Genomic DNA, 26,224 nt, shown 5'->3' with positions numbered 1-26,224 from the left:
CTTTATTGCTGTCCCAGTCTCAGCTTTTGAGTTACCTCCTCCTTGCTGCACTGTCTGCGCCAGACCTGCGTCCTTTTCCCCGACGCTGAAACTCGATGCTGGCTCTGGCAGTGAGGATTCGGAACAGGGGAAAGCTGGGCACTGGTTCAGACAGCTCGGAAGTGGTGGGGACCTGAAGTTTGCAATTGCATGGCGGCCAGGAATGGATTAAAGTGCTTTCCAATCTGTGTGTTTGACACCACTGGCTTATCTCATATTATAAAATAAAGTCCTATTTAAAGATCAGTGCCACAGTGAAGGCTTCCCTGCCACTCCTTGTGCTAAATTGGGATTTCAAGTCTGGCACTGTGTACACCGGATACTTTTCTTGGCATGCCTGCTAGTACTAACTTCCTCTGCTGTCTCTTCTTTCTTTTATCCCTCATGTCACATCTCTGTTCCCCTCAGCTCCTGAGCGTTTACTAGCCCAAACTTCACTTTTCAACATTTCACAGACATCCACAAGTCATCCTTCGCTGACAATTCTGAAAGAGCCTTCCTGAGAAACCATTTGTATCCAGCCTGTTCTTGGGGATCTGAATCAGGGAATGTGCACATGACTCCCGGTAACACAAAACCATGTGCCACCAACTTTGCTGGTGCTTCTTTTCAGGATCAGTAAACTTCTGGTTTAGTGCATGCTCTGATTTGTCAATTCAGAGCATCCAAGCAATGCTCTGTGCCTATGCTATTTTAGGATGCTGTGGTTAAGACCGTATTTCAAACAACTGTTTATTATGCAAAGAACTTTGTACAGACTACGAGACTGCACACTGCACCAAAAATAATTCACACAACTGCCTCAAGACAGCAGAAGGGGAAACAAGTTAAATAATGGCCACTGTGTTCTAGGATGTGATTCGCAAGGCTGGCCTAGCTAGAACATACAATTTTTCACAGGTATTTTTGCCTTGCTAAATGTATTGGAGATGCAATGATCTTTCATCCTCACCTTGCATTTTCTCCAATTTTGGCATATACAAGTTGAAAAGAGAGTAGATGCGCTCAGTTTCTCTATCTCCATCTATATCCAGTTGTATATTTGCTGGCAGGCCTCTGTAAGGCATCGGGAAGAGAGGCAGAAGTTATATGCTAAACAGTATATTACGGCACAAAAAGCACTTAACAAGGATGAAAGTGAGTACTCGTGAAAGCCCACAGATTGTATATAATGAAGCTCAAAACCTCCTGTTTTTCACCAAAAGAAGAGGTAGACAAGTTCAAACTTCTTTATGCCTAGATTTATCCAGCATGCTTTCACTCTGACTTGAAAGAGAGGACAGTATCAGTATCCAGACATTTTGGTGAATTAGTCTGCTATAACCAGATGGCGGAGCCAAAGCACTGAACTCCCAACCGTCCAAGTCCTACATTCTGAGACTAACTACCGCTACAGACTTGTTGCTTCTCTTATTTTAGATGAAAATAGTTTCCTACGAACCAGACAGTACCTCTTCATTTAACAGAGAGCATGAGTGGGCCCCTTAGGAAAAGATCAGTTTAGAATTAAATCTAGAAGCAGATGATTGTCTGTTTCAGGAATTTACAAACAGGACGTTGAAGGGATTTCTGACATTTTTACTAATGACAGATGATCACAACCAAAGTATCTTATCCCACAGCCATCTCCTATCAACATCTTGAACTCTAAAAATTTCAACATTTTGACCAAGATATGCAGATACTGACAGTATCAGAAATAACAATAAAGATGGCCTTTGAAAACACCACGACACCTGCGCACCTGGCAGATCTTCTTGGTAATTGCATACCTGTAAGTCACACTGCAGAGATGCACATACCCCTGGCAATACCTAGACCAACAGCATGTTACCAATCCTTACCCTGTGCAGGGTGTGCAGCCAGGAGTATTATCTGCAGTAGCTTTACAGCAAAGCCAGTGGCCATTAAGATAGGCAGAGGGATGGTAGACCGTGAGGCGCTTCTTGTTGCATTGGCTAACTTTGGTGAGGATATCAATCCAGTCCTTGGCCTCCACGCAATTATTTGCTTGGATATACAGGACTCTTCTTTCAGGCTGGATCACCTGGAACATCTGCAAATAAGAAAATAAGCTACAGAATACACCACCAGAATGAGTCGGTGAACGTTAAGACTGAGCTCAGACTGATGATTTATTAAAGGAAAAACACAGCATACTAAAAGAATGCACCAATAAATACATTTCAACACAAAACCAAGCAGCAAACGTGCCCTTAAAACAACAAGACCTTTCACCTGGTACAAGGAGTAAGGTACTGTTCCTGTCGGAGATGATTTACAAACAGCTAATATCAACTTGCTGGTTGGGCCTCAACAAGATTTGTTGTCAGCCTCAGGGATGCAATTTTAGTAATGCTGCAGCTCCAAGTTTTGGAAGGCTGACAGAGGGACCCAACGCAGGGCTGAAAGGAAATGCTAGTCAGCAGGGGGCAGAAGAGAGAAAAATGAGAGTTTGGATCCAGCCTCAGCAACAGCTTTGCTTTAATATTGCCATCTCTCTAGTCTTTTTAACACCTATTTCAGCATGATTCTTTCCTTTCAATAACTTCCTTGCTTCTGCACCCAACTATAGCTGCTATTAGCAAATCGCAGCAATACAGTTTCTCTTTAATCGCCATAGGGTGGTTCAAATAATTGCACATTAATTCTGCATTATGGCTTGGGCACTGAAAATCTAAACTAGAGCTCTCCTGCCTGTTCAAAACAGCCTGCAACCTAAAATGGCACAATTGCACTTATTTTCCTCCTCTTGAAGAAGCAAGTTTCTGATGCACAGCCTTATTGTTTGATTATACTGATCATGCACTGAAGATAACTACACTCAAATCAGTGATCCTAACTGCAAATTTTGGAAAGGCAAATGTCAACCATCTTCATTTCCTCTAGCTTCTGCAAATACTTAATTTTAATGGGTTTTCCCCTTTCTCTCAGGTGTTCCTAAATTATCCTTCCCCCCTCTACTTCTCCATTTGATTATTCAAATCATTAGACATTACACTGCCCATATCGTGCAGAATATTATTTTCCAAACAGCTGGTTTCTCTGTGCTACTTTAAAGAGAAAAACAGAGAGGCACAAAAAACCCAACCCAAACCCACCAAAAAACCAAAAACCCCACCAAAACTGAAATTCACTTTTGTCTATTACAAAGACCTGAAACATTGGCCTGAATTCTGCACCTAGCTGGTTGAGAGAACGTTGCAGACTGGCACCAGGCGCAATCTGTTCTTCCCTTGTGACACTTTTAGGTGCACACCCTTTGAAGTAGCTTGCAAACATACTTGCTAAGTTGTGAACAAACAGGTTTTTTAACTACCATGTCTCTTCTAACAGGAAAGGGAAAGCTCCAACAGTCATTTCCCTGGATTTAGTATCTTTATAGATGTCAGACAATAATTAGAAAGGCGCAACACACAAGAGCGGTGTAGGAGCTGCTAGTGTGATCAGTCCAGCACTGCCAAAATACACACCAAAGAGAGTCCTTTTAGTAAAACTTTTCAGGACATAACTGGCAATTTGAGTTTGGGGAATAGGGAAGGAAGGAAGGAACGAGGAAGACAGGAGCGTGCAGCTCAACCCTCCGTTAACACAGAACTACAGGGAAAATAATTTTAATGTCCTGCTGGGGTAAATGGAGCCTTCTGCATTACAACAAAGGAACAGATTTAAGGAGTATGGCTTTGTGTAAGGGGATACCAACCTAAGTGAACTAACATATGGCAACTGTTACTGAGAGCCCACAACTAAGCCAAGAATTTCAAGTGGTTGCAAGACCTTTACACTACCAAAACCACCAGTTGCTTCTCAAACAACGCACAAAACCTGAACAGTACTTAAAGCCACCCCCACACCCCCCAGACTGTGCTTAAGGAAGGTGAAGGCTACTGGCCTTACTGCCAGACAGGCAGATTTATCAGAAGTGAGGAAGACACACTTGGTGCAATTCAGAGCACAGATACATAGAGTATTTATAGAAAATGTGGATCTTTAATCACACTTAGCACCTATGATGGAATATCCATCGCAAATACATCTGCTGTGGTGTTTTGAGAATTCTGCTCTTGCTGCAGCATTCTATTTATATATGAGAAAATATATGGGAATATATTAGCATAGGAAGGTGATAATGGTATTTTCTACTGCTTATGGAAAGACTCTGAACCTTACTTTCCAGAATGGATGTAGTCACCTTCACTTTCTAGGTAATACTGAATTTAAGCAACCAAAATAGCCCACAGTTTCTGATGTTAATAAAGGGATATTTTTCCTATAATAAATCTTTACAATAAAGGGATATTTTGGATGCATTCTAGCCCAGTAGACTCAGCATAAGTTAAAGACTGCTGTCACTGAAGAGTTGATCAGAATTATAGCTCAGCTCCTCTCGACACACAGTAAGTTTTATCTCAACTGTGTGGCTACTTTTAGTTCAATCAAGTTATTTTGCAGACTACAGTTGGCAACAGTTCATCACATGTTAAAGCTGCCTTCTGATAGCTTGAGAATTATTTTGCAGCTGGGTTGCTTTTGCCTATGTAATTAACATGAGTTATAAACACCAGAGCCAGCTACAGTACAATGAAGATGTGCTCTAAAAGCAAGTGAACTGAAACTTATTCCATCTTTTAAGAGAGAGAGATATGCTACCAAAATAATACTTGAAACAGGGAAAATACTGAGGAGTCAAGCCTTGTATTTCACTTTAACGAAGTGCTGTTTGAGGAACCTAGTATCTAGGGCAGGTTTGAGCACTGCCCTGCACGGTGTCCACAAGCAGTGTAGATGGCGGGAAAGACTTAAAGGCAGAAAAGCTAAAAGTCACAACCATTTACATGTATAAAGAAGTCTGTAGTAGATGCATGCTTAGAACTGGAAAACACTGAGCTGTTTTTTTGTTTATTTTTAAGGACTGTACTCAGCTTTACAGGCAGAAAAGTATGAAAAAGGCTCTCAACATCACCTAAACTGATCATGTCTTAAGAACTGTTCTTACACAATGGATTGTATGTCTCGCATACAGAAGTTGGCAGTAGTGTTCCATGCATGAGAAATACAGCTGTATTTTATTCCCTAATGTGGCAATCAAAATGCTAAACCATACTGGGACAGCACAGATGTTGTTTTGGCACATGACCTAACCCAAATATATATGCACTTTCATTAACCAATAAACAAACCCTGATAGCTAAGAAAGAAGATGTGATCCTTCACAATTATAAGCAGCCAGTTCCTTCTCAACAGAGAGGTCTGACAGAAAGGGCAGGGACTCGATTATCTTACCTGTGTCTGACATTACGGAGCCCGGACAGCTGATCAGCAGTGGTCAGTTACTGACTGTGCTGCAGATCACGAAACCCAAAGACTGCTGACTGGGCTGTTAAGAATCTGAATGGGCTGTACTTTTGGAAACTCCTGCTACTATATACAGAACAAGCAGCTGTGGTTGTACATCTTTCAACAGAAACCCAATCCAGGTTACAAAAGGGAAAAAGGTGATTAGGCTGGTGGATCTAGACCAGCCTAACAAGTAAATTAATGAAGATGACCTACTTACATTTTTCATTTTAAAGGATTCCTCCTCCAGTCTTTCCACTGCCAGAATGTTTTCAATTGGAATGCTACACAGAGGGTGATCACCTGCAAAACACACACACACACAGATACTGAGCAACTTATTCACAACTTAACTTCACCCTCTGCCCTTATTCTAAGGGCTGATTCAGTGCCTTTGAAAATCATTTTGACTGCACAAGACTCCCTTCACTCAGCAGGGATTTACTAGCATGGTTCTTAAGTATTATCTGAAGTTCATTTCTGTTTTCAGCTGCACTACGTTATGCTAGCAAACCTCTTAGAAACGGACTACTGCAGCAGGACGCAGTGTATTTCCTGAGAAGGTGACAATGAAAGAAATCATTCCTGTCAGCTCAACTGAACGAGGTTGACGGTACGAGCTCAAAGTTGAGTGTGAAATGATGACTAGCATGATCTGAACATGTTTCCTTAGCTTTCTCACTCCCTCTGTATTTATATGATGGAAGGAAGCGGTATTTGTTGTGTACTACTGAACAGACAGGAACAATTTTCGAAAAGCAAAATCCTTGATATTAGGCAACGTGAAGTAAACACATTTTTGCAAGTTCAAAGCTTGCAGGCAAATCCCTGTCTACTGCAGCCAGCTGTGCGAATGCTACAGAATTTATGCAAACAAGCTGAGATACATCTGAGAACGTTCAATACAAACCCAAATCCCAGCGTAAGGTATTTTATCCTGAGTTTTGTTTCCTTGGACAATCTACTATGTAACTGTGAAACCTACAGATGATGTTGATAACTGATATTAGACAAATACTATAAAATATTCTGCTAATTTATAGGGTACTGTGCTATCCAAGAAGCTTCTCTAACAGTCAGTATAGACATACTAAAAAAAGGGCAAGAACATACAGGCTGACAGACTTGCCTGCACTGTGCCTTCTACAGTTACAGATCTACATCTCAGTCTTCTGTTCTTACACGATCCTTGTTTAATCATCACTTTAATGTACCAAAAAAAGACTGGCAAAACTTTGTTACCTTTGCTTTTCTGATAGGTAAACTCATGGTTTGTCAGGCGAAACCATCTCTTCTTGAAGTTTTTCATACCAAATCGTTTTCTTCCTTGTGCTCTCTTGATCATGAACCTAGTAAACAGGACAACAGTTGTTACAATACACCAGATTTTATATATACATGCATATAAATATATGCATACATATAAAATATGTATTTATGTATATAGATTTATACATATATACATATATACACACACATACATGATAGCACTTGTGAAGCTTTAGGAGGGGACACACAGTGTTTTCTAATTATTGAGGCCTTGTCTTGACAAGGAAAGAAAAATCACATTTGGATAGGTTTAGTGCATGTTAGTTAAGCCTGTCCTTTTTCCAGATCTATATAAGGGGCAAGACATGTAGCTTGACTTGTAGTCTACACAGGGGCTCTAGTTAGTTAGCTGAACTGCAGCTTGTGCCCTTTCCTCAGTTACAAATCCAGCTAAATGGTTTCCTACTACAGCAGAAAGGGCAGAACACGGTTAGCACTGCTCTGCTAAGCTTGACCTGTTAACTCTACAAGCTTTTTAAATTTTTTTTTTTAAACCTGTGAGAAAGCTCAAAAGGTTTAGAGTATGTTTAATAATTAAAAGGCAGGTGTAAGGCCTCTGGAGCACAGGGACTGTACCCTTACAAGCTTTAGTCACTCTCAAGCTCTAGAAACAAAATCAGGATGTTCCACAGCTCCATTTGCAATTGCACACTGATGCTGCAGTTGGAAACACGTTTTAAATAACATACAAAGCAATATGACAGCTGAAAGCTAGAACCCCCCATCACCCCCTTTTTTGGCAGAGGAGGGGCATTCATTTAGTGAGTTGTCAGTTTTAATAAATTTCAAAGTTGAATTAGCTTCAAGAAACTGTGATGCACCCACCACCTTCTTAACCACTAAATCAATCCAAAAGCTTCAGGGTGACTTTGGAAACCCTAGTGGCTTCATACTGCTCAGCATCACTTTTGGTGGAAAAAAATGCGTATGCATATGCAGTAGAGAGTTGATAACAGCTACTCTACATATTTCATTAACTATTGTGCCAAATACAGAATTGTACAATGGAGCCAGTAAAAACTACTTACTACAGAGTAGTTTTTATCAAGTAGAAAGGCACTATGCAGCACAAAGAGCACACAGAGAGAACAGCGAATGATTTGGGTGAAGATTTTCAATAGCAGAGCTAAAATGTTTAGAACAGCTAATACTGTTTCTCGGTTCTGGTATCTTCAGTCAGAAACAACTACATTGCATCCAATTGAACCGCAGGTCTGTTTAAAGCTCAAACAGAAACCCACGTTCCTTCAGACTTTAACTGTTCTGTAACCAGCTGTGTTGGTGCCTGCTGCCCATTCCAAGTTGTGCTGGCAAAAGCTAACAAGGACTGTATACAGCGACAGATTTTTTTTAAACCAGTTATAGTTACACACCTCTCATTCTTAAAATGGTCAGACAGTTACTGTCTCAGTCCTTATTCTTGGCTTACTTGAGAAATATTTAATAAAACCATATCATTCAGGTCACCACCAGGCCCACTGGCAGTAGTCTTCATATTTCAAGGTTAAGGCAAGTTGAAGAGCGGATATCCTTGGGCTGGACCATATGCTCTTCAAGTTAGTTTCTCTTCCTTCTCATGCCAACACTTAAAAGGTGACTTAAAACTGCAAACTCCTACGGAGCATCCCTCTTTGAAAAATGCAAACTCCATACTGCAGAGCTAAGAGCACATTTCTAATTAAATTCTTCATAGCTGACATAGCCAAGAGAAGAATGTGCTTTTATTTCCCACAGATAGGTGACAAGAATTCAAAGCCACAGAAGTTATAAGGTGAATTTAAAGGATTTCTTTGTTTCTAACATTTGCAGAATGCGCGAGAAGTTGGAGCAAATACTCCAGAAGCACAAAGGGGAAAGAAGTCTAAGATAAAACCCATTTCAGTGCTGGGTGTTTGGAGATACTGTTTCTTCTCATGTTTATGGTAGACCTGAGTTTGGATCTGCCTTAGCCTTGCTTGGAAGCATCAGCATGCCCCTTGCACCTACAAGAATGGCAGGACTAGTTCTCCTTTTAATTGCCTTCCTTTTGGAAAGAACCAGGCAGACAGCAGTTAAGCAGTGATGGCATGATCAATGCCAGCAAACTCAAGTGCCAGTGACTAATTTTTGCTACTGTACATTCATTCAAAACTACATATGCTGTAGCTTTCCATCTAGATACTCTTAATAGAAGCCAAGATAGATTAAAGAACCAAAAGCAAACAAAAACATTGCAAAGGCAAACAGAAACCCCACTAACCAGCCAATCAATCTGGAGAAGAATCAAATCAAAGGCTGTGAAAATTCCCACCCACTCCCCGTGATATAACATGGCAATAATGGAACACGTCAGGAACAATAGTCAGCTGAAGGCCACTCCTTAACCTTGAGAACAATTTACATGAATGCTACTTAAGAAGTGTCTAGAAAATGTATTGCCACTTCTTAACCACTTGCAGTGAGTTCACTGGGATCTATACACTGAATATTAAGCAAATCTCAGTGCTGCTTGGAGCATCTGCCTACAGATAAAAGTCCTTTATTCTCTACTTACAGCAGGTTTTTTTAAGGTGGGGGGAAAAAAAAAAAAAAAGGAGTTGGTCAACGTCAAGAAATAGATAACAAAATGCTCTCTGCTGGGTTCACACAGGCATTTCAGGATTGTTAAACAGAGTACTTTCACCCCGAAGTTAAGTCGGACAAGTCTATTGCTGCGAAGGAAGGACATGCTGTCAGCCGGTAGCTACAGCAAAGCACCAACTGCCCCTACCATCTTACCTGCATGAACTATTACCATCAACTTTCTTTACTGTTAGTTTAAGAGTCCTTATAACAGCAGCCACAGGCCGAGCAAGAAAAGACAGAAAAAAAATCAGACAGGAGCAAAAGAAAGACAGAGGCAGAAGAAATAATGTTTTAGAGTTAGAGGGAAAACGTTACAAACTATACAGTTATTTTCAAAAACAAAAGAATGATAAATGTACAGAATTAAAATAGACAAACTTGCTTCTAGGGACAGATGATCATCAGAGAAGTGAAGTGAACTGCAGAGGTTAAATGGAAGGGGCAGTCATGTTTTCACCGAAAACCTAAGTTTTTACATGACTTAAAGCTACCATGAAAGCTTACTTTCAAGCAGCAGTTCAGCTTACTGAGCTCTGACAGGAAGAATTTGGATTTTTTACTTTCTTCCTCCCAGCTCAAAGAAGCTGTTTCCACAGTGCACTCAGATGATCTTAACCACTCAGTTTTGTAACACAAAAAATGTCAACAATTAGTATCTAAACCTAATACAGCATATCAAACATGCTTCCAAAAAAAAGGAAAGGTACTAAAACTAGAAACTGTTCCAAGTGCATCACAAATTTTCCTTGAAATGGCCATGATAATGATTAGCATATGGATCTTACAGGGCAGCAAAAGCAAATTCCATTTGCAGGCTTTGCCCTAAGATATTCAGTATCTACCTTCACAGTGGAATTTTACAGCTTTTGTTCACTGGAGTTCAGGGAAAAAAAAATCAACTTGATTTTAACACAATGCTGATTTAAGTTTCTTTTGCCTTAGCTGTGCTAATTAAGTTCTATAGGCTTCTTTTTCCTTCACTTATTTCAAAACATACTTAAATTAAGGTGTTTAAATCAAATGGAAAGATGTTAAAATCATCTATAGCAGCCACAGAGAGTAGAAATAGCAACACAAGAATCTTCCTACATTCTTCTCTGAACACATGGATGGAATAGGGACGGCAGGAAAAAAGATAGCTGCCTTAGAATGGTAGCAAGCACACAAGTAGAGGGTTTTGTTGCACATGCATGCTTACCCTTCTTTAAGCAATATAGGTTGCTCTATGCTCTTGTGATCTCTCCTTCCTGAAGATGAAATTAAATCTAGAAACTAAAAGGTGAACAAAAAGCATAGATAAAAATTACAGTACCGCACTACCCAAATTAAAATCTCTAACATTTGTACAGCACAGAGCTACAAGAAAATATTGTAGAAGTAGTTAAACAGAAGGTAATGGCAGAAGCTTGAGGAATTTGGGAGGTTTCCTGGGTTGTAAACTAAAAATAGCACAAATGCTCTTAAGCAGAAAAACTGCAGATGACCAACACTTCTTGTGCTTCTCCTTTGTTATATGTCTCTCTCACTTCCTTTTGGACTAAGCAATTTTCATCGCAGATCTGCAGCATCCTATGAAGCATGCACATGTCTAAAACTCTAAGTAGCAGCTTGTAATCCAACCTAATTATTAAGTATAAGTAGATCCAAAGAGATTTTACTATTAACATGCACATAATTTGATAAAAGTTTCTTGAATATTACAGTTATCAGCAGTCTGCTTTTTCTAGCACACGCTTCCTGGTTTACAAACAGTATGTATTATATTCTAGGATTCCGAGCATCAGCTTCAACAACACAGCAGGATTTTCAGAACATTCACATGCATTACTTACATTTTTTACTGCATCTGCATATTTCTGCTCATTAAAATAGTCATAAAAAGTAGCCATGTACGATTCCTTGAAATTGGCCTGAAATACAAAGCCAAAACCATGCACCTCATAATACAGTTTATATAGAAAATATTATTGTTAACAGCAGTAGACCATGAGGCAAGCCATCGCAGAAAAGAGGGGTTTTTTTGGCCAGAGATAAAATAAGCAAAGCGCTATTTTCATGTTGTACAGCACACATTCAGTAGTACCAAATTTTTATCTCAAAAAGGTAGCAGAATGCATTTCGAATGTTCAGTTACTACAGTTAATAATGCATTCTTCAAAAGTTTCAAACGTCTTTGGTTTTTAATCTTGGTCCTAAAAGAAGCTGACAAAAAGTGTGAGAGAAGGAATTCTAGTGTCTCAAAGGATTTGTAATTGAGGTACAGATTCATCTACAGTTGCCTGCATGAATCCTAACTAGACCACCAGCGACCCCAAATTATCACCAGATATAGCAGTGTGGTACCTTAGGTACACACGTTTTATTTCAATCAAACATCCACAGCATGGGAATTTAGATCTAATCTCACCACTGACTGGCAGAAAACTGAACTGGTATGAAAAGAAAAGCATAGCCCTTCCCCCTACTGGGCAATTCTTCTCAGTTGAGCCTTAAAATGCTGAAACAATCTGTAAAGCCCTGTAGAGCTGCTATCACATACTGGAGGCAAGTAGGGAACTTCACGGGTTTTCCTGATCACTATCTTTCTTCCAGAAGGAAGGAATGAAAACCCCTGGAACAGAGTTTAGGTTGGTCACACAATTTTGCTTTACTGAAATCTAGTTCAGATTAAGATAGATTTAGTTTTTCTGTGAGCATGAGAGGCTTATAATCAAAGCAATCATAACCAGTTTTGCATAAGCCTAGTGCAACTCAAGCATTTAAAGGCTTAATTATAATGAGTGATAAAAGATTTAAAAAAAAAAAAAAGAAAATAGAAAATAACTTTCCTGAATTAAGCCTTTAAATGAAAATGGCATACTTACAGATTTAGATTTTGATAGGCTGCCTAGCGTTTGAATGGTTTTAGAGATAAGTGTCAAGGTTCGAGAAGTCTGAGGATCCTAGGAAAGAGAACAATATTATATGGACTAGCTATTTAAAATATGGAATAGAGAAAGGTAAACTACATTTCTTCTTTCTTATTTCACTTGCAGAAAAGCAACATAAAATTAGAAAAGACCCAATAAAACACTACAGGAAAAAAGTTGCTTTTTTAAAAGGCTTTTGACTCTTAAGCCACCATGTTTCATAGCTACCCTATTGCTCTTCAGAGAACCAAAGGCAATCACTTGCAAAACAAAAATAGAGATTTCTATCTTGAAGACGGTTCAGGTCCTCCCTGCTCCCCATAAGAACAACTACTAAAAGTCTTGGATAAGTTGCTTAACATCCAAAACATTTCCAACATTGCTGACAATCAATCCAGCATTAATGTAATGTGGCAAAAATGAAGCAGTGACCATCTTTTCCACAGCAGCTTAGACCATCTGCTTTGTTTGTCCTCAAATTTCTCTGTTCCTCCCGTACCTCCCAAGTTCTTCACATATACAGTCATTCAACATATGCTTCATATCCAAGACAGACATAGCAGATCTTTGAATTAACAAAGGTACTTCTCCTGAAGGCTATTAAAAGAACTGAAGAAAGAATCTTGATAGACAGACTATGGTGACAGAACCGTATACACAGCTAGAAAAAATTGATACAGTACTTACTGGGTGGTGTGGTGTAAGCTGGAAGAGGTTTGGAGAAAGAATGGCAGGAGCAAAGAATCTCAGGAAAATAAAGCTGCTGACAGCTGTATACCTCACGTCTAGGTCACCTATTAAAAAAAAAGACCTCTACTCAGCATTTCAATAATCCTTCCTTAAAAAACCTCTGAAATTATTAGAATGTCTTCAAGAAAGCTAACTCAAGCATGTGCTGGAAATGTATGTATTTGCGAGTTACAGGATTAACTGATGATGGAGGATTTGGAGCCAGAGAACGGCTAGCATAAACCAAGGAAATGTCAATGACAGCCTTTTAAAAAGAAGCGAGTTCATGACACAGGCTACAAGGAGAACACCGTTCACTTTTCCACTGCACAGGGAATTTCATACAAACATCTGCTATTCCATCTATGCAACTAAAGTATGATGAAAAACTTAAATAGTTTATGAAACGTTCAGCACAGAGGCCAACTCTCAGTTATCTAGTTACAGCCCTGAGCACAAGTGCTATACAGACTCCTAATGTATCTATTCCAGTTGGTAATTACAGAAAATACAATTTATTTATATATTTTTACATAAAATAAAGAGCATGACAGCACAATCAATGGCTTTCTGCTTGAGCTTCTCTACTATGAAGTGACTGTTTAAAAGCTGAACTCCTATTACTTTCTCGAAAACTTCCTTACTGTAATCTGCTTCCCTTCATGAAAATACACAGGTTGGTTGTTTTGCTCAGTTCTGGTTTTAGATTGCTTGCTTATTCTCACAGAGCCAAAACAGCTAGGAGGGAGCGGAAAGAATTCTCTCCTGACAGCCAGAAAACCTCTGCAGCACATGGGCCTCCCAGGGCAATGAGCTTGCAATGACTCCGATAATTTATAGATTGGCCTTTATTACAGATTGACGTATGAGCAGAAAATAATTCAGCTGCATGGAGTCTGCAGAACAAGCCATTACAAAAACCTGAACATTTGAAAACTGAGCATACTTTGCAAATGTTGAAACCATAAATACATACCATCACAATGCTCTTTTCAAATGCTGTTTTCCTTTTGTTTTTCTTAAACAAAAATATGTTTAAGGAAAACTCATACAATCGTTAAAAGTCATGCTCTTTGTGGAATGAATAATCAAGGAAAAACCAGCATTAACACACAGTCCAAATGGTATTTTGGATACGCTGCTGTTCAATTCCTAAATCCATCATGGATCATGCAGACTGCTAGATTACACCTACATTTAAAAAGCTATCAGTGATGTAAAATAAAACAATATATAGAAACTCACCTTGAAAACGTTTGGCAGCTGATTCTCTCAGTGAAAAGAAAATATCGCACATCACTGTAGGGCAGCTTACACCAGACTTTGTAATTACAGTAAAAATGCGATCAACATATTGCCTCAGATTTTCCTGAAAAATGCAATGATTATGACGAAATTAGCATCATTTTCTGCTGTGGAAAGTGGTATTATTCCTGGTTTTATTCATAATGGCATCATCAAAGGATTCTCACTTTCAACATTACATACTTGCAAAACAATCTCACGCTCAATGAAACTCTCTTTGGTAAATGCAGATACTCAAGTACAAGAGTAAAAATATTATTCCTATCAAAACCAAACATCAAGTGATATGGCTGTATGGCATATTGTTCCTTTTCGTAGCACCATTTTCTACGTCATCAGCAGAGCCACAGGCTAAGTTATGCTTGTCCTCAAGGGTGGGGGGAGAAGTGATTAACATTCTACAGATATTGTATTTGTAGCATAACGTAAAGCCGTTGTAAAATAATTATAACAGTTTGTGGTGTTAAGAAAGCTTCCAGTGTATTCTAATGAATGACAAAATTATTTGTAACATCAAACATCTGAGGACCTCAGTTAAACTTGATAGTGTAAACAGAGATTATATCTTCAAAATCTAATGCGTACCCTGTTATTTTCCAGGTTTTCACCATCTTTTAATTTCACAGGATCAATTTCACAAGGTTTATGGACCTGGCAGATCTAGAAAAAAATATAGTGAACAATTAATCTATCAGTTTACCTTCAAGTAGAAAAAGTTTTGTAAAAAGAATAATCTGTTAGTTTTTTGGGGTAAAAGGCAAAAGCCAGCTTTATAAATTGAATTTTTTTGTTTGGACAAAACATCGAAGGTAAATTACATGTAATCTTTATTTTTTTCCCAAAAAGTAGCATTAATTCGTTCTACCCTTTCCTTCAACTGAAATGAATTGTTTGTTAGACTCTCTCAAGCAAGGCTGTTCAAGAAAAGTCCTATTTTGCCAAAACAGTCAACTCTGAAAGTGTATCTATATTCTTTAAAAACTTGACATTTTTTGATGAAACATTAAAACAACAGCTGAAGAAACTGTCAAATCATTTAAAGGAAGTCTGTGGTCTGAAAGTATTGCCCAATTACTGCACTAAAATACCCACACCCACCATTCTGGACTGGGTAGATAATAAGCCATTGTTACAATACATGCATCACATACACAGTTATCTAAGAATAATTTTATTCCTTTATACCCAATGGACAAAATGTATTACTTATAGCTTCCCAGCAGCTTTCTGCTGTATATATTTTTATTCATCTAAGTTATTACTTTATTAATTTCTCAGAAACAATAAATGTTAGATTTTATAAAACAGAGTAATTTAGTTAAATAAATGGAAATTTCCTTTTCCTTTAATACAATCCAACTGTTTCTGAATTGGGTGACTCAGCTGTGGCTAAACTAACACACACGATTTTAATGTAGAAACAGGCTCTTAAGCATTATTCCCACAAAGTCATCTTAAAATGGGAAGGAATAAACAGTATCTGCTCCCTGAAGGCCTTTTACAGTGACATTTTATGAAATAAACAGTCTAAACTGCTCTTACCTCATCTATAATTGGCTTTAGTGTAACTTGCAGATAATGCATCCCTGCCAGTTTCATTGTCTCGTCAATGCACTTGGAAGTTAATGAGTTTCCTCTGAAAATGGTGTTTGGATCTCTGGAAGTGAACAATTTTCTGTAATTTAGTCTCTCTGTAATAAACTGCTAATATATAGAAATAAAAGAAGTGGTGAAAGGTGATGGAAATCTGAGTTTGAATGCACAAACAAAAACTCCCTTTGACACCAGCCTGCCATTAAATGCAGTCACGTAATATGTACTGCACTTCCAGGTTATAACAGAAAAGCAGTAGTCACGATAAGTCCAGAGGGAGGGACTACAGATTTTTCTTCTTTTTATTAGCACAGTGTGCTCAGTGCGCCATCCAAACACACGGCAACACGCAGGCTCAAATCAAAGGGGTTTACAATATCAACGGGGAAAAATGCGCCCCCTTTCACGTGCTATTGAACAGCGTTAATCTGAGTAAGGGAAGGAGGCAGGATTTTAGTCTCACAACAACACTGGACATTACACGTCACCTACTACCTTCTCCTGTGAAATGAGTGCTTGTAAGCTGGGAGGGAGATGAAAACACCAGCGCCAATGACGTAGCCATCTTTTCTAAGTGACTTACAGCACTGTCCCGTGATAACACTATTAAACACAGTGCAGATCCCAATTCTGCCCCGAGAGCTGTGTGGATAGCTGACACCATGCAGACTCTCATGGTTTTCTGAAAAGCCACTTGCACAGAATTCTTCTTGTAGTAGACATACGGCCACTGTGATTTGTTAAGCTTTAGCTAGCTGCACTATCACGTGTACTTTTATTTTTTTAGTATTACTTGCATTTTGAGAATGGAAGTAATTTCATATTAATTTTGTACCCGCAATTCCTTGTATAGGAACATTATGCAGATAGGTACATAACAATCTTATCTACAACCCATATGATCAAAACCTGAGCCTACTGACAGCAGATCAAACTTGGACATGGAGTTATTTGCTTGTTCTTGTACACACGCCGATGTCTTTCCTGTTGTTTATAGCTTACTACAGTTGTACCCATTTACAAGTGGTGAATAACAGGATGAATTACTTTGCTGGATTCATCATTTTGTTTCCTAAAAAAGTAAGCTCACTGCCTGTTACAAATGCCAGAAAGCCCTGAAAACAAACACCAGCTTTGCAGTTTTATCACAGGAACATGACTGACTAGGGAGCAGCAAATTTCCTCATACCGCAGCAACCAAGCTGCAGCAGTCAACCTGCAGCACAGAAAAAATACACCTGCCTACAGGAAGGAAAACGCTCTATCCCTCAGACACTCTGAAAAAAGCCAGCCCACACGAAGAATTTATTTTGTACCGAGGAAGCTGTTACTTTAGAGTCAACATCTGTCATTCCCCTTGACTCCCAACTGTCTCTTCTACTGTCTGTCAAGAGCATGACTACATAGGCACACGGCTGTAGTGTTCTTTAGGACATGAAACAAGTGTTCTTTAGGACCTGCCTGGTGTGAATACTAGATCTTACACTACAAAACTGTCAGCACACCAGTAAGTCAAACAAGGGACTTATAAGAAGTGACCACAAAAAAGATTTTGTCTTCTGCTATCCACTGCCAGATCCAATCCCATCTTTGTTCCTCAGCCCTCTAATTGGAAAAATTAGACATACAGCTTGCCTTAAATATTCGTGATTAGGAAGAAACTTGCTTTTTGTTTTGAACAAATTCAACACTTTTACTCAGCACTAGATGATTTATTAGCACACTACAAAGCTGAAATGATTTCATATGAACAGCTGAAGGTAATGTAGGATTTCACAGTTATCATCAAATATAATTAAGACTGAAAAGAGTGAAAATCGCTGCTCTCAGACCTTACAATAGTCTTGCAAGTAGATTTTGCAAAACATGATGGGAATTCCTCCTAAAATCAAACTCACCAGATCTTCAGAGCAGTGAATGCATTCATAAAGAACTCTGCCACTCAGCTTGGAGGAACAGGAACAACTCCAACAGTTTCTTTTGAAATGACATATAATTCTAGAAACTGAGTGGAGGATCCTAACACTAGCCAACGCAGAGTAGGTAGTTTGATAGCAATTTGTTTTTTGGTACTTACTGAGTTCTCTTCACTTCAGCATTCGCAATGGCACTTATGAAAGGCACAATTCTGCCATAGTGTAAGAAAAGCCTGACAAGAGGTATGGCTGCTTCATGTTTTTCTCTGCAAACTTCACCCAAAATGTGTGCAGCTGATGCTGAAACAGGCTGAACAGTGGAGAGAAAGAAAAACTTTGAGAGAGCTTTCTAGAACAAGCATCCTTTCTTACTTTTCCCATTAGCTCCTTAATGCAGAACCCCACCCAACAGTTGCAGTGGCCAGTTACCCAAACATGTCTGTACAGAACATGGGTGGGCATTACATTCCAGTTTTTGTTGGCTGTAAGTTTTGATCACAAGAGGGCAGCAATTTAAAAACTATCACAATACAGTCTCTTCCCCCCCCCCCCCTTTTTAATAGCTGTCTTTTCACTGAATGTCACTGTTGCCTGGGAAGCAACTGAAGAGGAAGAACTCTAACCCTTCTCAATTTCAAGCCATAGTAAGTACAGAACCCAGTTCCTGTACTGAAAAAATAAAAGCATTGTTACAACTTCTAAAAGTATACATAATGGCAGACATGGTCCAACCATCTGACATTTCAGGATTAGTTCTTGGTTTGGGTTTGTTGAGGTTTTTAAATTATGTGAGTAAACCAATTGATCAAACTGAAGTTTACTTTGCGTTTTCACATATAAAATAAGAAAGCCACGAAGAATATGCTGCTGTTAAAACCACTGGTGTTCCTGGGTGTGCCTTCACCCACCATACTGCATGCAGATAAAGATCTCTTCTGCAAGGACTGAAAACAAGCACCAGGGATATGCAGAGCTTAACAAGGCCCTCAGGTCGGAAAAGGAAGAAGCTGAAGTCTCTGCTAATTACACAACTACAGTGCCAGCAAGATAGTGACGAACATTCAGAGAGACCCCTGTGAGGATGATCTGCAGGTAAACAACAGCAAATTACCTCGACATCTGCAGATTTTAGCAGGAGGTCTCTAAGTGGACTGTAATAGTCGGAGGAAAAAACATGGTCCTCAGTGTAAACCACATTTAACCTTAAGGAACCGAGGTCATCAGGTTTCAATGACTTGTTACCATTATCTCTGGGCTGCAGGAAATACCTGATATGCAAAAAATAAGACAGAAAGTTTGTGCTGAAACACAAGATTATCTCAGGTTATACATGGACTTATATAAAATGTATAGATAGACACAATATTTATGTATGTATCAAATTCTTGAGAGTTCTGAATCAGACTTTTTAATTAAGTTTGCCAGTCTATTTTGCACCAACTGCAACATGGGAAGTTCTGATCATAGAGATTTATGTAGATATGATTAAAAACCCACACACTAAAACTATGGCACTGCCGATGAACTGCAGTAAATAATATCATCAAGCCAATGTATTAGAACTCCCACATGCAATACAGAGGCAGACTAAAATCTCTAATCACATTATCAAAACTTGTTCTTACATTTGCTAAGATTATTTTGGCTCGCTTACAAAAAAAGATACAAATTAAATCCATTTAAACTTTATCACATAGCAGTAATTACTCTTAAGTCTTCACAGCAGACATATGTTTCTACTTATTCTCCAAAAGAAAAATGTCAAATACCATGCTTCGTAAGAACTAGACTGTCGGAGGAATTTCAAAGGGAGTCTCAGTTCTCCTAGAAACTCGTCTCCAAACTTCAAGTTACTGGCATTCCAAAGATCAACTCTGTAATAAAAACAAATAATTTAAAGAGATTCATAATAAATAAAAAAATTAAAACCAAATAATCCCAACCTTGTTTTCAATTTTTTTGGTTTTTTCCCCTCAAGCCTATGAGTTAGAAAGTCTTGAAACTGTACAATGGTTTCCAAACAGTAAAGAGACAACCTTACCTTAGATTTCTGGAGCCTTGCAATTCACATCCATGAAACATCAGTGAAAAGAATAATCTAGACTACCTTTCCCTCATCTGTACTGTTTCCACTATCCATATTGATAAAGATTCAGGGGGCTGTTTGGCTATCCCAGATAAGAGAAAAATACAGGTAAAATGGATACCAGGGGAAAAAAGCGTAGAGATATTTAAGGACTCCATACTGTCAGTTCCAGTCTAATTTGGGATTACTAGCAGCTAAGCGGCAGCTTTACAGAGTTAGGCCGAATGTCTACACAGTCCTTCCCAATGCTCTAGCTCCTGGGAAGACTGTGTCAAGCTTAGAAATTTACTGCACCTAAACTAGTTCTGTACAGATACTCAAAACCTTAAGACAGTTTACCACTCTGTATAATCACTGTATTGACTGAAGCCTACACAATTTTTGGCACTCAGTCCCTCACATTTGGGAAGTTCTCGTATGTATCTCTAGATGATACTTCCTTCCCTTTCACGTGTTCTTTAACATTAGGATGTAAAACAACTGCACCGAGATTCAAAGTAGAAGTACTGGTGCCTAACCTGGCATTTGTAGATAAATGCTACAATACCCACCTTGGAGCAAGGGTTTCAAACTCAAGGGTAGCTGCTTCTGTACATATTTTAAGGTTTCCTGAGAAGCATTTTTATTTTCAAACAAGCTCAGCTGAGAATTTTGCAGCTAAGTGACAGTCTGAATGTGCCTTAAACTTTGGGGAAAAAAAATATATGGGGAAAAAACACAGGTTTTCAAATAATGAAGATTTTTAGAAGAGCAACTTTCTTTGGATAAGGTGCAAAGTCAGTCAGTTATGGACATATTTACACAACCTTTCTAGTCTCGAGCAAGTCACAGTAAGCTTGTCAAGGAATGGATATTGATAGTCCTGCTAAAGGTTTATCCTACCTTATCCAAGTGCAGAGGATGTCACTTTTAAATCCTCTGAGCCTTGTATCTCTCAACAGTGTCTCATGCATCAAGTTTCATACACTAGACATACCATCAGCTCACATTGCATGCCTGCTGGGTTAAGTTATTCAAACTCTGATATTTTGACAGTATTTCTGCAGGGCAAGAATTCCCCAAAAGGAAAAAACTTCTTTGAAAATTCAACCTCCTCTCCCCTTTCTTCATATCTGCTTGGTTACTATCTCGCCAACTAATTCAGATGGCTAAAAGCAGCTTCAGGAGGAGAGGAATCTTTTGAGAAGTTTATTTACACATAGTCAAGCTTACAATTTACCAAGTATTTATAGGCTACTGGTTTCTAGTTTATCCAAATTCTTTCAAGATGCCCACTAGCAATAACACTTTCAAACATAGGCAGACAAAGGGTATTCCCCCATAGCAACTTGTTACAGAAATAAATCAGTGCAAAGGATCTGTAAGAGAGAAACTAACAACTTAAGGCAGATCTCACACTACACAGTAAGCAAAGCAGGCATGCAAATTCTGAAATTATTGTTTTGTGTGCTTGGAGTACAAAGCATAAGCAGTATTTAAAAAATCATAATACACAGACCTCAGAGTCTAAAAGATTACTGTTTCCCGAGGTTTGTAGAAGGCAAAATTATGGCAAGTGTTATTCTAAAACTGGTCAGACTGTAGTCACAGAAAGAAACAAACAACAGAGAGGGGGAGAAGAAACAATGAATTTCACTAGAACATCTGGTCCCTAAGTGCTGATATGCCCTGCCTGCAACTTCCTACACCCACTCAAAGAGAGAAACTTTCATAGCTTTAGAGAGAAACCATGAGAGACTAAGTCTCCTCTTTACCCTGTGGAATGGTATTTTTCTCAGGAGAGAAAAAGAAAACAAACCCCCAAACCCATAAATTGTTTGATCCATCCAGAGGGCATAGGGGCAATCTAACTCTGACTAAACAGACGGGAGGAAGTGAGCGGGGGTGGAAGGGGAACCTGAGATGGAAACAAAAACACTCTGTCCTATAGGGGACAAAACCTCTGAGGAAAGAGTTTGCCCAACCAAGACTAACACTTTATCTGCTTTTGTCTATCATTTAACTGCTTAATCTTTTCCCAAGTATTTTGTAAGACTCCTCACAAGCTATTCATCGTTACCACACTGTGATCTGTTAGTTTTAAGGAATGAAAGACTTTTCTGAAGCTCAGCTCCACATACATTATCATTGCAGACAGTCATTTGTCCAGAAAATATAATAACTAAAACAGCTATATAATTCCATTTAGTCCAGTAGTACAAAATAAGAATCAACTAAAATATTAAGCAATGTGTAACCACTGTCCACCAATGTCCAGGATCCCCTTCCATAGTCACAAAACTACCAGAGAAGCCTAGCTTTCATTTAAAATCAGTGCGTGGCTGGGCATCATGTTTACAAAGACCAAACTGGGACTCCCAAGACACTGTTCAGTTGCCCATTCCATCACACACATCCCATGGGATACGGGACATGTTACCTCATACCTGCCTACACCATGCAAAGCTTTGCAGAAATATAGTCTGGTGCTAGGACTAGGTCATCTGCTGTGCTGCCAACACTGACACCACCAAAGCAGCAATGGCACTGAAGCTGGGCCTTTGCCCTCTCTCCTATGAATTAGCTGTGGGTTGCCCTTAAACCAGCTACCTTTGCACTGCCTGACACAGATGTTCTCAGAGAAACAGAGTACGGCTCTTGTCTCTCTCACATATGGATAGCTTCCCTTTCGTGTCTCACAGAGCCATGGCAAACACAAAAATCCGTTAATGATCTTGTAGTGCTGTGATACTACACTAACAGGCTACATGAACCAGCAGCTGACTGTCAAATTAGAACAGCCCCCATCCATTCATTCATGAATATAGATGCGTCCTGCTTGCTGGGAGTAAGTATTGTTCACCTTTCCCGGCCTCCCCTCCTTTCCCCTCCCCTTGTGCTTCTGAAGGGACTAGGGAATGTTTTGGGAGATAAGCCCTCACTGCCTCTCTAGTGGGAATACCCGGCGAGGAAGGGGGTGCCACCATTCTCCCTCAACCTTTCTTCCTCCAAATCCTAGCATAAAGGAGTAGGGAATTTCGCACCACCTGATGCAGATACAGCGGTTTTCAGCTACAGTGCATCCAGATCACCAGATGGCCTAAGCCTCTAAGTTTCAACGTATGTGATGGTATGACGCATGTGATACCTTCAGGTTTTGCACCTCCTATTGTTTCCTCTCCACTCTCTCTATTCACCTGTCCCCACAGACACTGTTGACAGGCCTCAGCAGGTTCTAAAATAGTACTAAGTGGGTGGCAGGGGGTGGGGTTGTTTTGTTTTTGAAATCAGAGTTGCTTCTTTCCTGTGCAATGGATTTCACATGTACCATACCCAGCCTTGCAAGAAGGGGTTAAAGTCTGGCAGGCAAAAGAGAAGAGAAACTGCCTCTGCCCCAGAGAAGCTCTGAGCTCAAGAGTTTCCTTTCAGGGAAGAAGGACCTTAAATGGGTTGCTAAAATTGAGTGATAAAAGAAAACAGACCCTTTAACCGAGAGCATCACAGAGCTTCTGGGCTCTCTTGGGAAACTGAGGGAGGGAGGAAAGGGTAGCCCAGACATGAAAAGCTGCGCTTAATGACAACTGCACATTAGTATACACACAGTGTATATAGGATACCAAGGAAAATAATGAGGATTTCTCCCACGGAGGAACTGTCACACATTCGCATACATTTACAGGACAGTGGAGGTAAAGGGGCATACAGATACAGTGACAAAGACTTATCTTGATTTATGAACAGTAAAACCATGCTTGCTACTTTGAAAACTGAGTCTACTACAAAGTTACACAACTTTGGAAGACAAGTTTATTAGTACAAAGTGTTTTATATTACCTGATCTCCATTTTGTCAACTTCATCAACATCTTCAATATCAAAATGGGATTTCTTGTTGTAGCTACTGGGTCTTGTAACCTAATAAAAAGGAGAAAACTTTAACAAACTGATCTGATACAAAAGCATTCCGATGTTACTTGTACAAATCTCTGGAAGATCAGTCTTACTATCAGCAGTGACTTCAGTCCTGATTCTGAAAACATTCATGCATGTGAATAAACGTGTTGACTGAACAGATTCCTCACTATACAAAAGTGGTGGTTACACAATCATATCCAAGAGTAACTAGATACTCCACACTTTCTTTACAGAGAAAGGATGTCTTTAATATTACTACAGTACTTTTGAGTTTACATTGACAAAAGAAAAAAAGTCACGGAAAGAAATACCACTTTCAAAACCCATCTAGGGAAATAAAAGGGCAATTAACAATTCAGTTTTAAATACAGCTGTACAACAGATGCCCTGAGGCACTCTGAAGGGGGGGTGGAAGAAACCCAAAACTACCCTTGAAAACATTTTACAGTGGATCTAATTAAAACTGGGAAGTTCTGTCTGTCCTGATATCCTGGAAGTCAATTTGTCACGCTCAGACAAAAAACACCAAGTAGATCAATTGTCCAAGAGATGCTAGCCTGTGTTATGCATATCAGAATATAGAACCAGGTGCACAGTTCACCAACCATGTTTGCAAGACTGATAAACAGCAAAGCATGGGCAGAAAATAACGGGAAGATAGCTGTAAGTGTAGAGCATTAACAAAAAAAGTTTTTGTATAAACACTTCTTAAAATCAGTTTTCTAGTGTGATTATAAAAAGACTTTGATGGTCGTATTTTTGCCTAGCGTGTCGGAGACTTGAGAAAAAGGCTACCCCACCCAGCTGAAACCACAGCAGGAACTGATCAAATGCAAGTGTGTATGATGTGTGGGTTCAGCTCTTGGTTGCACACAGAAGCTGAACTTTATTGTAGCTTTAAATACGCTTGTGGCTTAATACTTCCCACTCACAAAAACTGGCTTTTATTGTAAACTTGGCTTCTTGGTTTTATATTGTACATCAGACGCAGATGGTACAAACAAGGGAGGCAAAGATATAGCTGCACAAGTGGAGAGGAACCAGAAAAGACTCTTCGGCAGGGGACCCTCAACAGAGCCTTTTTTGAGTGTGTATGTGTGAGGCAGGCACCATTTTCAAGGTGATACATAAAAACTAGAAGGTACTAGCAGCACTGGAGACCAAACCCTCCAGGCTATAATTGAATCAGATGCACCTGTAAGCCCAAGAGTACGGAGGATTTAAATACAGCCCACAACTTCAGCAGCTCAGCACAAATTTTCTCACCCTACCCTTGCAACCATCTTCCCTGTGGCTTCAAGAAATTATCCTACCTAACTGCAAATGACATTTTCTACTACCATTGTGAAGCTAATGGTGTAATTTTTAATAAGGAAGCAAACTTAAGTGTTTTATTATCTGTAACACGAGTTGTTAAAAAAAGTTATAGCATAGGTGTAACATGGCACATCCCTTTTAAGTAAACACTTCTCAGAAGTTTTGCTGGAGTCTGCATGTACGAGGTCTCTCTGTTCACCTGTACAACTCCTCAGTGTGCAGATTAATACAGCTCAAGAGCGATATTCCTAAAAAGACAGCTGTATGAGGTCCACCCATTCCTAGGATGGAACTGGAAATGAGGGAACTCCTAGTCCACAGTGCTGAACTAGCTGCCATGTACCATTTTAGAAAAAAGGGGGCACAACTCTGCTGTGCTGGTCCCTTTCTTTAGGCAAAGCTGGCAAGCTCTTTATCAGCTGCTCCATTTTTTTTCAGCACACACAGGTTTGCAAACAGGTCCCCAGCACTACCTTCTTCGGTTCCTGTAAGAGGGGCATTTTCCTGTAGCTGCATATAGAACTCCGAGCCCCCACACTGCGCTGCAGCTGGAGCAGTGGTGAAAATGGCTCCTAACCATCAGGTGCAAGTTTCGCTCATAGCACCCCTTAAACAAGCCCTTAGATTTCCCAAACCAATGATAAGCTATTTTCCGTTTAGAAAATTAAATCTGTGCGACTTTTTGTTTGTAGAAAGGAAAGCACCCATTCACTGCCTTTTGCAGATCATCATCTTCCTTGGAGGCATGGCCAATCGCTGTGCTAGCAGACTGCAGAAAAGCTGATGAAGCTGTTTGGAAGCAGTAAGTGACACCGCTGTCAACAGCATGAATCTGTGCAGCTCCACAGGAATCAGAGCACTATGTTAGCATCCACCAGCCACAGGTCTGCCCATTAGTGCCCATTCACTCATTAGTGAATGTATTTCCCAGTCGTAGCAGTTCTACTGAACCTTTTTCTTTGAGACATTTAGTCTGATATGTACTAATTACTCTCAAAATGACATAAATCTATGAGGGCTCTGTCTTCACTAAGGGTATGTTTATATTTCAGAGTTCTGGCTGATTCGGACATTTCCCAAGCTCTGCTCTTACCCACACAGAAAACATTTTGCTCTGAGTTAGCAGAACTGGGGCATGGGCTTGAGTTTAGGTTTTGCTTCTGCTGA

The 26,224-nt window shown here is 39.5% G+C and overlaps 1 protein-coding gene across 1 annotated transcript in view; it reads right to left on the bottom strand.

Moving 5' to 3' along the window:
* RASA3 (RAS p21 protein activator 3) overlaps nt 1–26,224 on the bottom strand; it is a 96,613-nt gene that overhangs the window by 4,018 nt on the left and 66,371 nt on the right. The window contains exons 7-21 of the mRNA XM_009326264.1: nt 23,661–23,740; nt 19,531–19,635; nt 18,873–19,029; nt 17,923–18,071; nt 15,795–15,909; nt 14,838–14,912; nt 14,193–14,316; nt 12,906–13,012; nt 12,174–12,251; nt 11,142–11,219; nt 10,508–10,581; nt 6,619–6,725; nt 5,597–5,679; nt 1,884–2,095; nt 992–1,095 (exon numbers count right to left, since the gene is read on the bottom strand). Coding sequence (XP_009324539.1) covers nt 992–1,095; nt 1,884–2,095; nt 5,597–5,679; nt 6,619–6,725; nt 10,508–10,581; nt 11,142–11,219; nt 12,174–12,251; nt 12,906–13,012; nt 14,193–14,316; nt 14,838–14,912; nt 15,795–15,909; nt 17,923–18,071; nt 18,873–19,029; nt 19,531–19,635; nt 23,661–23,740 — 1,648 coding nt within the window. The remainder of the gene's footprint in view (nt 1–991; nt 1,096–1,883; nt 2,096–5,596; nt 5,680–6,618; nt 6,726–10,507; nt 10,582–11,141; nt 11,220–12,173; nt 12,252–12,905; nt 13,013–14,192; nt 14,317–14,837; nt 14,913–15,794; nt 15,910–17,922; nt 18,072–18,872; nt 19,030–19,530; nt 19,636–23,660; nt 23,741–26,224) is intronic.

Source organism: Pygoscelis adeliae, unplaced genomic scaffold (assembly GCF_000699105.1).
Source record: "Pygoscelis adeliae isolate BGI_AS28 unplaced genomic scaffold, ASM69910v1 Scaffold156, whole genome shotgun sequence".
NCBI classification, from domain to species: Eukaryota; Metazoa; Chordata; class Aves; order Sphenisciformes; family Spheniscidae; genus Pygoscelis; species Pygoscelis adeliae.
The sequence above is the reverse complement of the archived record's forward strand: the minus strand, read 5'-3'. Positions and strand labels throughout refer to the sequence as shown.